This window comes from Manis pentadactyla, chromosome 14 (assembly GCF_030020395.1).
Source record: "Manis pentadactyla isolate mManPen7 chromosome 14, mManPen7.hap1, whole genome shotgun sequence".
Taxonomy (NCBI): Eukaryota; Metazoa; Chordata; class Mammalia; order Pholidota; family Manidae; genus Manis; species Manis pentadactyla.
In genome coordinates, this window is record NC_080032.1 from 51,432,488 (window position 1) to 51,446,091 (window position 13,604).

A 13,604-nucleotide genomic window follows, 5' to 3' on the forward strand; every position below is an offset into this window, starting at 1 on the left:
AGAAGCCAGGTCAGCATCTGGAGCCAGGGCGTCCTCCGCCTGTGTGGGTTTTTATCTCCCCCTCCCAGGGCATGCCGGCAGCCAGGCTGCGCCTCATGGTAGGTTATCATAAATTAGACTGCAGGGCCCCAAATGTAAATTGGAGACCACAGTGTATCTGGCATGGAGGAATGAGGGCTAGGTGTGCCAGCTTGGACTGTGGGGAAAACTAGCTGATGTTGTGTTTTATTTCTCTCACACCAAATGAGGTGACTTCACTGTGGGTTTCCTCCTAGAGATGTGCCTTTGCATGCGGCTTTTCCTAGAAGAATAATAATATATCAATTAGCTTCTGCTGTGGAATAAAGCGCCTCAAAGCTTAGTGAGTTAAAATAACAACTCTGTTGTTCCCGGCGCACCCTCAGGTCAGCCAGGTGATTCTGCTGACGCGGCCTGGGCTTGACTCACCTCAACAGGGCTCGCTCTCCCTCCGGCCGGGTGGCCAGCTAGTCCAAGATGGCATCTGTCACGTCTGCCACTTGGTCGGGCCACGCATCTCTCAGCGCCCGTCAGGCTAGCCTGGGCTCGTCCTCCCAACCTAGGTGGGGTTCCAGGAGAGGCTTCGGTTCAGAACTCCCGTGAGGTCACGTCATGTGTGCCGTTGGTCAGAGCAAGTCGCAAGGCCAGGCTGGACTCACGGGGCAGAGAAACAGCCCCTACCTCGTATGGGAGGAGCAGCTGTGGCATAAGGAGTTCTGGGTACAGGGAGGTAGTATTGAGGCCATTTTCGCAAACTGTGTATCTCAGATAGTAACAGCAATTATTATTTTGATGGGCTCTCAAAGGGCTGCATAGTTTGTTGCCTTTCTTTTTAGGCTAGAGAAAAATCAGACAAAGATGTGAATTACCCAGCAGGGCTGAGTAAAGGGTCTTGGAATGGAATCCTTCAATGCACTGCATGTATTTTCTTTGAACGTTATGAAAGCCAAAGTTGTCTAAAATGAGGCCGGCGGCTTTCTTAGACTCTATTATGTTGGCCTAATTACATATCAGCAAAATGTTTTTCTGGGGCATTGTCTGTAAAACAAAGAGTAAAAAGACGTCTCTAGCCCCCAGTCTCCTGGCCCCTCCCTCGGCTGGCAAGGCCCGGGAGGATGAGGGCCAGGAGGCAGGGCTGCCGCACAGCCGGCCGGAGGGAATTGCCCTTTCCCCAGGGACAACTGAGGCACAGGTCCTTCCTTCCTCTCGCCCCCCCATCAGTATATCTCATGGTGGTGCCCATCTGGTGGGGAGCCCTCTGTTTCATCTCCCCACCCCCCCAGACAGGGTCTCCTGTGGCAGGAGCGGCTCACCAGCTCTGCCTCCCAGGTGCCCAGCACAGAGCCAGGCCCCCTAAGAATGGAGATTCATGAATGAATAGTGGCGTCGGGCAGCCTTGCCTACTGGGATGCTGCACTTCCACAAGGGCTGCCCAAGCGTTACTGCATCCTCTTTCCATGTGATAAAAAGAAATGCTCTATCTTTCCAGTGTAGCATTCCATGCCTGCCTGCCTGTGAATCTCTACTTTCTATCACACAAGGGCACAATTCCCCCACATGCCCTGTGGCCAGGGTCTCCGCCAAGCCCAGAAAGTCAAGGGAAACCCACGATTTCCTGAGAGCGTGTTTACACGCCTTGTCTCCCCCTCACTAACAGCCGCTGCCAGCCTCTTGCTGTCTGTCTGCCACTTCCCTCCTGAAATGTCATGGCCGTGGTCTCCCGAGACCTCACTGTCCACTCCAGAAGTGATTTTCCAGGCTTCATGTGGGTTGCCCTCTTGAGACACTGCATGGTGTGAATCTTTCTTCTTAAACCTGTTTCCCACCCTGGGCTGCTGAAGAGCTGATTTCTCCCTTTCATCTCCTGCTCCCCCTGCTCCTCAGGACATTAGTCCTCAGCCAGCCTCACCCTACATTCCCATCTACCCCTTGCCTGCCAGCACCTGCAGGTCTTTACCTCAGCCTCACCTTGACCTCACTTTAGACTGTGTGTTAGTTTCCTGTTGCTGCTGTGATGAAGTACTACAAAGCTAGAGGTTTAAATCAGCACACCTTTACTCCCTTCCAATTCTGGAGGCAAGAGTGCAAAGTGGGTTTGAAGACATCAAAGTTGAGGTGCTGACAGAGCTCTGCTCTTCCCAGAGACCGTAGGGGAGAGTCTGTCCCTTGGCCTGTCAGCTTCTAGAAGTCGTCCTGCTCAAAGCCAGTCACTGTGACCTCCTCTCATCCCCACACCTCCTTCTCTGACTCTGACCTTCTGCCTATTTATTTCAATTGCACTGAACCCATTTAGATAACCTCCCCATCTCAGGACCCTAAACTGCATCACATCTGCCAAATTGCTTTTAGGCTCAAGGGATTAGGACCTAGACATACTTTGGAGGAGTGGATGGGCATTATTCTTTCTCCCACAGGCCCCATTTCATCCAGCTGCCTTCTGGACCTTTTGATGGTTCCTCAGACTCAGCATGTCTAAAACAGGTCCTCTTGGTCCTGCATACCTTGGTTCAATGCTTGAGCAGCCATTGCCCAGTACCCCAAGCCATCATATCGCTAAGACATAATTTATTTACCAAGCCCAACGTTGATGGGCATTTAGGTGGTCTTCACTTTTTCACTATTGTAAACAGTTCTCCAGTGAATAACTGTGCATTTCTCATTTTTTATGTATAGGACTGCTCAGTTCCCAGCAATGAGATTGTTGGGTCAAAGGGTAAATGTATTTATAATTTGGAGAGACACTGTCAGATTGCTGTCCATGAAATTGAATCAGTTTGCCTTCCTGCCAGCAGTGTATGAGAATGCTTGCTTCCCTACTGCCTGGTTAATTTTGGGGGATTTTGGTAGCTGTGAAAAGTTTGGGTCTTTGCCAATGGGATAAGTGAGAATAAGATAACTCAGGGTGACTTTTATTTGCATTTCTCTTGTGAGATTCGGTATTTTTTCATGTGCTTAATAGCCATTTGACTATCCTTTCCTGTGACTCTCTATTCTTGTCCTTTTTTTCCTAATCAGTTTTAGGTACTTTCTTTGTAACATGAGCTACAAATGTTTTTGCATCTTGTCACTTATCCTTTGTGATGCAGAGGCATTCCTATGTCAACAATTTACTGTTCTTACTTTATGTAGAACAGGCTTCTGTTTAGAAAGGGCTTCCCATAGGCCCTTTAAAAATTAAAATACTAAAATTGTGTTAAATGTGGGGGATTGACACAGGCATCTCTTTCTTCTCTCTTCTGAAAATCCCCTGTGAAATAACACTAAAGGAATAGTAGATCAAGATAGATGATGGAGTCAACCCTTGTGATTCATGGATTCCACATTTGTGAGTCCTACTTGCTACGGCTTATTTGTGACCCCGAAATCCATGCTCCCGGGGCTCTTGAAGTCACTTGCAGATACATGCAGAGGGCAAAAAATGTGAGTTCTCAGCTCAGGCAGTGCTTTGCCTTCTTGTTTCAGTTCTCATACTAAAAACAAGCATCCTTTTTGCAGCCTACTTAATGCCACATTTTTCACATTTTTGTGCTTTCTGAGAGTGGTTTTGCTATTTAAATTGGCCCCCAAGCCTAGTGCTAAAGTGCTCCCTGGTGTCCCTAAGCACAGGAGGGCTGTGGTTTACTAAGAAAAGCATGTATTAGGCAAGTTTGGTTCAGGCATTTGTTCTAGTGCTGTTGGCCATGAATTCAAAGTTAATGGATCTACAACATATATTCCACAAGGTGCCTTTAAACAGAAACACACTTAAAGTTCTATATTGATGAGATGACAAAGATGTTGTGATGAGAATCTAACCCTGTATCTCCCCCGAGAGCCATGGTGCAGTATTGATAGTTCAGTGCGGCAACATTATAGAAGGTCAGTCCTAGGAATAATGAAAATCAGCTGTAGATAGAGTAGATATCCACAAGAACAAAAAGATTGGGAGAAGAGAAAAAAGAAGAGTTATGATTTCAATAAATGTTAGGAAGGTGAAAAGAGGATAGAATGCTAGTTGATTTAGCAAAGTGTGCAGAGCTACAGACTAGATGTACAAGGGGGGAGCCATTTTCTCTTGGAGAACCTGAGAAAAACTCTGGTCTTCAAAGTACCATGGGGTGGCGGCAAGTGCAGAGATGAAAACCAGGACATTGGCTTAAAGTCCTCATATACTGTGCTAAGATCCTTAGCTCCTGTCTCTGCCCCATGCAACCCAGTAACATAGAGATAATACAGGGATCAGAAGAAACCACTTAAAGAGATAAAATAATATGTATCCATGAAACAAAACCAAGATGCTAAAAAAAAAAGAATCAAAATATAAGAATTTCTGGGTCTTAAAATCAGGCAACAGAAAAATTTTAAACATAATTAAAAGGCTGGAAAATAAAGGAAATCCTTTAGAAGGTGAAATAAAAAGCAACAAAGAGTGGGGAAAAAAAGAAATAAAAATAAATTATCAATCCTAAATTTTGACTAGTTAGAAGGTCCAGAAAGAAAGAAGAGAGAAAACAGAGGAGAGAAAAGTTACCAAGAAAACACTTTCAGATCTGAAGGCCAAGGACGCTCAGACTGCAAGGCCATCAAGCATGCAGCCATTTGAGTGAGAAAGACCCAAGGCACACTGTGAAATTCTGGAGCTTCCTGGTGAAAATATCTTAAAATCTTAGAAGGCAACACCACAGAGAGACTCAACGTAGTAATCAAAATAAGCTATCGCAATAAGCAGTGCTGACATCTACAAGAAAAGAGACTCTGGCCCAGACTTCTGTACCCAAACTGTTAGTTAAGGGTAAAGACAAAGACATTTTTAGGAATGCAGGGATTCAGATGACTTCCAGAGAATTGTTTCCCTGGGAGCCTCTAGAATATGTGCGCCTGCAAAATGAGGAAACCTCCAAAGAGAAAACATCAACTGTAGTCGGCAGTGGAGGGAGAACCAGGCCTGGACAGTCAGACCAGATGGGAGCAAAGGTAGAGAAAGCTCCAGAAATTATGTCTCAAAGGGGAGAAAAAACTAACGCATTTAGGCACGTGGGATATTTACTGTTGGGCACAAAATAGAGGTGTTGGAACACATACAATAAATTAATGATAGGTTTGGGTAAAACCAGGCTGATGAAAAAAATTAAAGTCACAACTCCAGGAAAAAAAAAAGATGTGATCACAGCACATTTCTTGACCCAGCATTGAGCCATATTTGCAAAGTTGTAATAACACAAACACTGACATTTGATTTAATTAAATTACGTTAGCACTCTTTGGGGCACTGAGAAACAGGCAGTAAGAAATGTGTGTGGGAGTGCTAAGCTTTTGTGTCTCATGGTAGGAGATCAAAAGATAATAAAAAACTGATAAGAAATAGTGGCGTAAACACATCTTGGGAATAAGCTTTGGCCATTAGTGTTTGTAGCAATCGTACAAAAGACACACACTGTGTTTTGCTGGGCTCCAGTCACTGCAGGTAGGGAGACCATCGCAGAGCTGGTTCTGCAGTTTTCAGACACAAGACATTGAACTCCTCTCTTCGCTTACAATCATGTATGATGAGCACAGTCTTTTCTTTTAAACTGCTTTTCTCCCAGATTGCTTTCACAAGTTCAAGCAGGAGAAGAGAAAAGCAAGCTGGTATCGAGGACACAGACTTTCCCGCTGGACCAATGAGTTAACCTTCTAATTATTTCCCTGCATGGAGGATCTTTAAACATAATCAAAAGACAAATGCATTTCCTAGTAAACTCTTTGCTCAGCTGTTGTGATTTTTGGCGGGTAAGAAGAGGTTGCGTTGGATGTCTGTCTACCACTGGAGAAATTATGGGGAACAAAGAAATTAAAGAGCCATAAATACAAATGAACTCTTCTTATACAATTTGAAACCACAGGACATGTTCCATTTTTTTAGCACTCCTGGTGTGACTGGAGATTTTGTATTCACACAGGAGAGTGGATAGTTAATTCAAATTTTCGCCCCTACTCCGAGAAAGAAATGTCTGTGGGTGTGATAAGCAGGCTGGCTTTGAGTGTTTTTCTATCCTCACTGGAGTGTCACGGAGAAGCAGATCAAAGGGAGCCTCCACTGGCCGGGTTTCCTGCACCTTCCTCAGCTGATGGCCTGGAAAGCCTCTTCTGCTTACTGCACGGGGCTCGTGTCATAGCCTGCCATCTTCATGCTGTATCAGTACTATGCAAGCCACCAGAGAAACGGGGTACCACACCGAACATTAATTAAATCAAGACCAGGCCAGGGAGTTGGAGTGGGAGCGTCTGGCAGAGTGTAACACTCACCCCCTGCCATTTGTATTTTACTTTCCGACTCCCCATGTGCCAGCCGGAGATTAACACTCGAGGCTGAACCCTCAGCTCTCTCAAGCAGGGTGATGTCTTCTTGTGTTTTCTCTTTTTCTTTGCATCTTGATGATTCTGCATCCTCTGGCTGACATCCCCTCCTACCCTGAGGGGAAGAAATGTTTGGGAGGAAGCCCACTGTCTTGCTGTCTTTCTCTCTAAGATAGTGACAGAATGAAATGAACCAAAGCAAAGCCAAAGCCGTGGCCGGAGGCCTGTGTGAGCAGGCAGGTCGGGCGGTGGCAGGGCCCGCCCACTATCTGGCCATGCTGGGTGCCCGCGGGGAGATGCTGGCACCAGGGAGAGGGCTCCACTCTGCTGCTCAGCGCTTAGTAAGGTGCCAATGCTTGTCCTGGTTGCCATGGCTACTGTCTGAGTGTGGCGGGTTTGTCACAGTGCCTGATAAAGTGGGAAGGTTATTCTTGATGGGCTCAAGTAATCATGACCTCCCAGAGCTTGAGAGCGTGGATTTAACACTTTCCCCTCTCTCCTGAAACCGGGGACGCAGGGGTGGGGGCAGGGGTTCTCGGCAGAGGCAGCCGCAGCAGGGGTGAGGCTCCTGGCGCTGGCCCTGTTGCTCGGCAGGGAGGCCGGGTGCCCCAGCGGATGGGCAGATGGGGCGCCGCCGGGCCCTCTGCCGCCTGGGGCCTGAGTGCGGGCCTCGCGGGAGGGTCCTGCTCCTCTCCTCCCCTCCCCTCCCATCCATCTCCTCCCAGCGGAACTGTTTCTAACAGGGTTGATCCTTTCAAAGTCCCTCTACTTTGCCTTCTCTCCTGGAGAGCGACAGGAAAGAGTGGATCTGAGGTCACAGCCGGTGAGTCTGGCCGCAGACGAAGGCTCCTTCCTGCTATCAGAAGGGACCTACTGGGGGCCTCGACTGCGCTCTCGTCTTAGCAGGATAGGCCTGGAGGTGGGGTGGCAAGACTGCATTCCTAACATGTTCCAGGGGATGCCCAAGCCGCTGGCTCGGGCACCACACTGAGAACCACAGACACGGGGCAAGACTGGTTTCCCGTGGAGGAAGCTGAGGCTCCGGGGAGACCCATTAGGTGCCAGGGTTCAGCGGCTCACTAGCCGCGCTGGGACGTGTGCCTGTGAAAGGAGCGCTGAAGCCACTGGAGGAAGCAGGGCTGGCTGTTCCTCATGCCCCTTCCGGCCCCCTGGCCCAGGGCAGTCCAATGAGCTGGTTCTACTCCCAAAAGGCCTCCAGCAGGGCAGCCTCTCACCACGGATGGGCCTGCAAGCAGCGCTGCGCCCAAGTTAATGCTCCGGCCCTGGGGGTCTGCGGCCCATGCGGGCTTTCCCTGTGAAGCCCTGCCCTGGCTCGCCCGCTGCATCCCCACAGCCCTTCTCCAAGCCTGCCTTCTCTTCTGCTGACTTGGCAGCCTCGTGGCCCTGCGTTACTTGCATGTTGGTGCCGCTGCCTCTGCTGGACTGTGAGCTCTGGCAGCGGGACAGCGCCTTCACTCATGGAGTACCCACCACGGCTCCAAGTCCTGGCTGAATGATCTGTGTGGCCGCCACAGTTCGAAGGAATCTGGACACAAGTGTGAAATGCGCTGAAGCTAAATCCAAGAAGCCGCCCTGACGGAGATGGGGAGTGCCCTTGTCCACAGGGCTGCAGGGGGTGCACTCCTAGTATCAGCGGGGAGCCCAGAGTGAGAAGTGAGGGCTGTGCAGCAGGAAGCGTGGTGCAGACCCAGGGCCTGCCTCACTCGCAGAAGGGCCCTGACCTCTGGGAGCAGGCTGGGGTTTCACACTGCAGGCAAGGGCTCATCTCCCTGCTCCCATGCTGCTTTGAAATAACATACAGGCTGCTTTCATTTTCCCTTTACAGCAGGATGCCTAACGCAGGTGAAGCTCTGTGTGCGTGCATGCATGCATTGTGTGCACATGTGTGTGTGTGCATGCATGCCTGCATAGAGTATGTGCATATGTGTGTGCACATGTGCATGAGTGTGGGTGTGTGTGCACGCATTGCTGCAGTGTTAGATGCAAATGGCATGATCATTTGTCAGATGTAATCTAACTCTGCACAACATGCCGTGAAACCATCTGGAGCAGTGCGCGTTGTCAGAGGCCCTGAATATGTCTTCAAGGCAATTGTATTTCACTGAAACTCACAGGAGGCTGTTTGTCTGGACAAGAATAAAACAGAATCAATGGATTAATTAATCCTTTGGTGCTAATTCCTTGCCAACCACACAGACTGAGTAGGAGCCCAGAAAGAAGGCCTGTGTTGGCCGGCTGGCTCCGAACCTCTTCAGCATCACGAGAGCCAGGGCCTCGGGGCTGCAGGGCACCCTGCCCCTTTCTGCTCTTTGGGGCTGGCAGGCTGAACTGCCCCTCTCAGTCACGCAGGTGCTGGCATGAGGGGCCACAGCCTTACGGTAGCCTCTCTCCCCCAGGGTGTCGAGGTGCAGACAGACTACGTGCCCCTGCTGAACTCCCTGGCAGCCTACGGCTGGCAGCTCACCTGTGTGCTGCCAACGCCTGTCGTCAAAACCACCAGGTAACAGTGACAGTCTGTTAATACTGTTCTCGAACACGAACTCTGTGTTAGGTCCTGTTCCCAAAAAGTGCTTCATATATATAACATAGCAAAACCTGTACAAGTATGGGAACTGGAATAATTACATAAACTCTCCAACTGGGAAGTGACAGAGTCAGGATTGCAGGTTTGTAGCCAAGCCACCCAGAGCCCTCTCCTGCACCCCTCTGCCCACGTGGGGAAGCTTGGTCAGTGAATCATTACTGCCCAGCATGTCAAAGATGAGCCACCTGGGAAGAGGGGGCCTGGGGGGCTCTCAGGTGCAAAAGAAATTCAGCACCTACTGTGTGTCCGGTGCTGGCCTAGGTAGGTACTTTGCATATAAAATCTCATTTAGTACTCAGAAGATCCCGTGAGGTGGAATCTTCTTATGGAACCCATTTTACATCTGAGGAAAGTGTGACCACCGGGTACGTTGGAGGACATGCCTAAGGCCCCGGCACTGGTCGGCAGCCCCACACAGAGGATGGGCAGTCCTGGAGTCTTGGCCCTTGCCTGGGGCCCTCCTCACAATTTCAGGTTCATGGTCGTTTGTCTGCCGTCCCTGGAGCCCATGGGCTTATCCCAGTCTTAACAACCCAAAAAGGCCTTCCATCTGTATTTTGGGTTTGTTACCTAAACGGATCCTCCTAACTGCCCTGCAGGGTTGTAATCATAGATATGATTCCCATTTTATAGATGATGAAACTGAGGCTCAGAGAGGCCCTACCACATACCTGGGGCCACACAGCCACTAAGTGGCAGAAGCTGGGACTTGACCCTCAGCCTGCAGTTAGGCACTCTTCCTACAGCAAGCGCCTCTTCACTGACCTAGAGGGATGCCCCTCCCCTGGCCCTCAGTGCTGTGCCTTCCCCAAGGCCTGCTGCGCACTCACTGTGGCAGGGGGATGGACAGCATGAGCCAAAGCTGCTGATCTGGGGCGAAAGCAGGGTGGGGCAGTTGCAGAGCTCAGACTGAGGACGGAGAATGACAGTGACCGTCAGTGCCTTTCCACAAGCCCAGCTGGACCCTCAAATGTTTCCCTCCTGACATGGGGCCAAGATGGGTCTGCACACCTATGGGAGCCGGTCTGTAGGCACCTTTGGACCCCTGGGAGTATGCAGGAGTTCTGTGGGCTTGGGATGACACAGGGCATGGGGAAAAAAACCTGGATTTGTGGCCTGGAGACTTAATCCAAGTCCTGAATCTGCCACTTGCTAACTGTCCGCTGTGGTCAAGTCACGTACCTTCCTTGAGTCAGTTTCTAGTCCATCAGATGGAAGGATGCCTGCCCCACCGTCCTATCCAGAGGACCAGGGGCATGCTGAGAATGCGCTGGAACTTGAAGCCTCAGCTTGTTCTGAGCTCTTTCAGCCCAGAGGACGCAGATGGGTAGGTCTTTTTGTCTTTCTCTCAGTCTTTTTGTCCTGAATAGTCACACCTGCTAAAGAATCCTCCCTACTCGTCCACTTCTCTGTGCCTTAAGTGACCACTCATTGGGTAGTGGGGAGCACATGGGACCAGGCAAGCCTCAGCTTAAATCCTTGCCATGTGATCTCCAGCCTGCTCCTAAACCGAGCTTGTGTTTCCTGTCTGTGAAGCGGTGGCCCCATCCCTCAGAGCGCTGGGGTAAGGCTTAAATGGGCCATGTGGGACATCTTCCCGCCCAGCCCTGGCACAACATAGGTGAGCTCTCTCCCTGCATACAACACTCCATGTGCTGGGTGACACATTGCCTTGGCAGAGAAGACATTTGCAAAAGAGATTTAGGAAAATGATAGGAAGGGTGGAGAAAACAATACCTCCTTTACAGGCAGTTCTGTCACATCTAAGGGCAGCTTAGAAGGGCCATGCCTTCCCGGCGGGGAGAGCGCTCTCACTGGACCAGGAAAGTGAGCAGCACCCTGGGCCTGCAGGAGCCACGCTGCTGTGCTGCCCAGCACGGGGGAGCAGGCTCGCCGGGGGACCCTGCACTCAGCCGGGCCTCATCTGCCCTCCCGTCTGGGCCGGCCACGCCTCTCTGCAGCCTCATTACCAAAGGCAGGTGAGGAATAGGCCTCCCACCCATCCAGATTCACTGAAGAAGCCAGTTTGTCATCATTTGGCCAAGATGCTGGCTAGGTTTCAAATAAAGGGAAGAAGGGGAGTTCCCATCTGTGAAGCTGATGTCATGGGGATACACACAAAGCTTTTGTGGGGTGCGTGCCCTGGGGCTGAGAGCACCTTGCTTCCTGGCCTCTCATCATCTGGTGGGAGAGGCTTTCTGTTGGGTGCAGACCCTAATGGGGTCTGGGTAGCTTTGGGCTTCCCCAGGTGTAAGGTAACTCATCCCCAGCCCCGTGTGTTACAGGGAGGGGCACGTATCCACCAAGCAGATTGTCTTTCTCCAGAGACCATGTCTACCTCAGAAAGTCAAGAAGAAGGAATCAAAGGTAAGTGGCCTGCCCACCTTCCTCAGTCCTGCTGAGCTGGGCTCCGTCTGCAGCTGGGTTTCCCCGCAGTGGGGCGGGCAGCCCGCTCCACCTGCCCAGGCTCTCAGCGGGCCTGAATCATGCCTGCAGCTGCCAGAGAGAACAGATGGGGGCGCTGGGGAGCCTTCTGGGCCAGGCCCTGCTGGCCAGGCTGGGACAGGGGAGTGAGGTTCTTCCAGACGCCCAGGCGTGCCGGACAGCCCCAGCAGGCTGACATTAGGGGCCTGGGTCAGCTGCAGTCTGAGCAGTGGGGGGCTTGAGCTCACGCCCAGCTTCTGTGTGTCTTGATCTCATGACAAGCTGCTTGGAGTGCTGGCCTGCGCCTTGTGTCCCCTGGGATGTCAGGAGTTTGGTGACTGGCAGGGAGACCCTGCCAGCACCTCTGATTGACAGGCCCCGACCTGAAAGCCCCAGCGAGGCAGCGACTGGTGTGGACAGAGGCCAGCCATAGCCTGTGGCCAGGAGTCCTGAGGCCAGTCTGTCCTGGGTTGGCCAGTGAGGGGAAAAGCCTCACTAGCTGTCCCAAGACTGTCCTGGAAAGACAGTCATGCTGAGAGACTGTGGCCATTCTCAGGTTTCCTGTGCCCTCCGACATCAAGCCCAGTCTTCCCTGTGGCAGACGGCCCCCATGCTGGCACCCCGATGCCTGCAGCCAGAGGTGCTCTTCCGGTGCACGCGTTACCAGTTGCTCAGGAGCCGAGGGACTGGGCGGAGCGCAAGTCGGTGTCCCTGAGCCAGCTGGCTCCACCCTTGTGGCCGAAGCCGCTCTCCAATGGAGCTGCCGGGCCGCCCCCTCTACCTGCCTGGCGCCAGCCCCGTGCTCCCCACTCCTGGTCCCTCATGTTCTTTGGACACAGCGCCCAGACAGGAGCAGCAAGCAGGCGAACAGATTGGCGCTGCCCCTCGCCAGCCAACAACTCCAGGGTGCTGCTCTTGGGAGGAGTGCCAGGCACATGGCGCCCTGAAGCCAGATCGGGTGGAGTGCAGAGTAAGGGCTTTATCCAGGCTCTGAGCCGCTAATGTGACAGGTGACAGCAGCACGGGGCCAGAAGGCAACTGCCACATCCACCATTAACCACAGAGCATCAGCCGCCGGCTGGAAGGTGGATCTGCCCTGACTGCCATCAGTTACGGCTTGGCCAGGGCTCCGCAGCCGTGTGCACTCAGAGTGACATTTGGCGACCCACTCAGGGTCTCCATCAGACACCACAGAACACCTGGTGCCTGCCCTGCAGAGAGGGAGGCTGCCTTCCCTTGCCAGCTCTTCCTGGCTCTGGTGCCCTCAGATCCCAAAGGAGGGACACATCTGGTTTAGGTATGAAGGCCGTGCATCATGCAGAAGGGACAAGCCAGGGAATATGCAAGTGGCAGGGAGTTTTAAAGCTGCTATAAGAAGACCAAACAGCTTTCCTCGGAAAATCCAGAGGACGGGAGTCATTTATACTGTGGTTTGTAGAAAACTTCCAACCCCCATCAGCCGTACAAATAGGGGTTGGCTGCTTTCTCCACTAAAGGCCATCTGTCCCCTGCTCCTTGTTAGAACTGGCTGGGGGTGAGCCCTGGTTCCCTGCACGGCCTAGAGAGCCCACCTCGCTGGTGGGGCCCAGAAGGGGACTTCACAGCTGGCCGCTCATCTCTCTCTGACTGTCCCTGCCTTCCACCCCTCCCCGACTCAGGTCAGCAAGCTGCTCCAGCAAGGCCCGTGTCCCCGTGACCACGGCCGCAGCTCCATCCGTTCCTCCCAGGCCTGAGCATCTGCAGCCCAGCTCTGTGGCTGCCCTCTGCTGAGCCCCTTCTTCCCTCGGCTCTGACTCCCACTCTCTGGTTCCACCAGGCTGCTTGGGGTTTGGATGCAGCCCGTTCCCTCTCATTCCCTTACCTCTTCCTTAGAAAATCTCATCCCAGGTAAGGAAGTCTCACCCCCACCTCTGTGTGATGACCCTTGTCTACCTTTTTGGCCCTCGCCTCTCCTCTGAGAGGCCCCACTCTACCTGCCCTGTCACTGCTCAACAATCTCAGACAACTTTGACCCCCCACTCAGAGGCAGCCACCCACCTGGGGTCATCCTTGGCTCCCCTGCCCCCTCCCCCATACTCAGTCTATCTTAGGTCCTGGACATTTGAAGTCCTCCACTTCCCTCCACTCAGAGCCAAAGTGATCTTTTAAAACAAACTGAATCACATCCACCCCACTGCTTTCGATGATTCTAAAGTTTTGTGTTCTTCAGATGAAGATGGAGATCTGTCATAGGGTCTGCAAG

General features: G+C 52.0%; 1 protein-coding gene across 6 annotated transcripts in view; it reads left to right on the forward strand.

Moving 5' to 3' along the window:
* RFTN1 (raftlin, lipid raft linker 1) overlaps positions 1-13,604 on the forward strand; it is a 197,514-nt gene that overhangs the window by 179,506 nt on the left and 4,404 nt on the right. For 3 of the 6 annotated variants that reach the window (XM_057492271.1, XM_057492267.1, XM_057492268.1), the window contains exons 8-9: positions 8,751-8,854; positions 11,209-11,305. In XM_057492271.1, coding sequence (XP_057348254.1) covers positions 8,751-8,854; positions 11,209-11,305 — 201 coding nt within the window. The remainder of the gene's footprint in view (positions 1-8,750; positions 8,855-11,208; positions 11,306-13,604) is intronic. The other 3 variants (XM_036901028.2, XM_057492269.1, XM_057492270.1) reach the window with 1 other exon arrangement.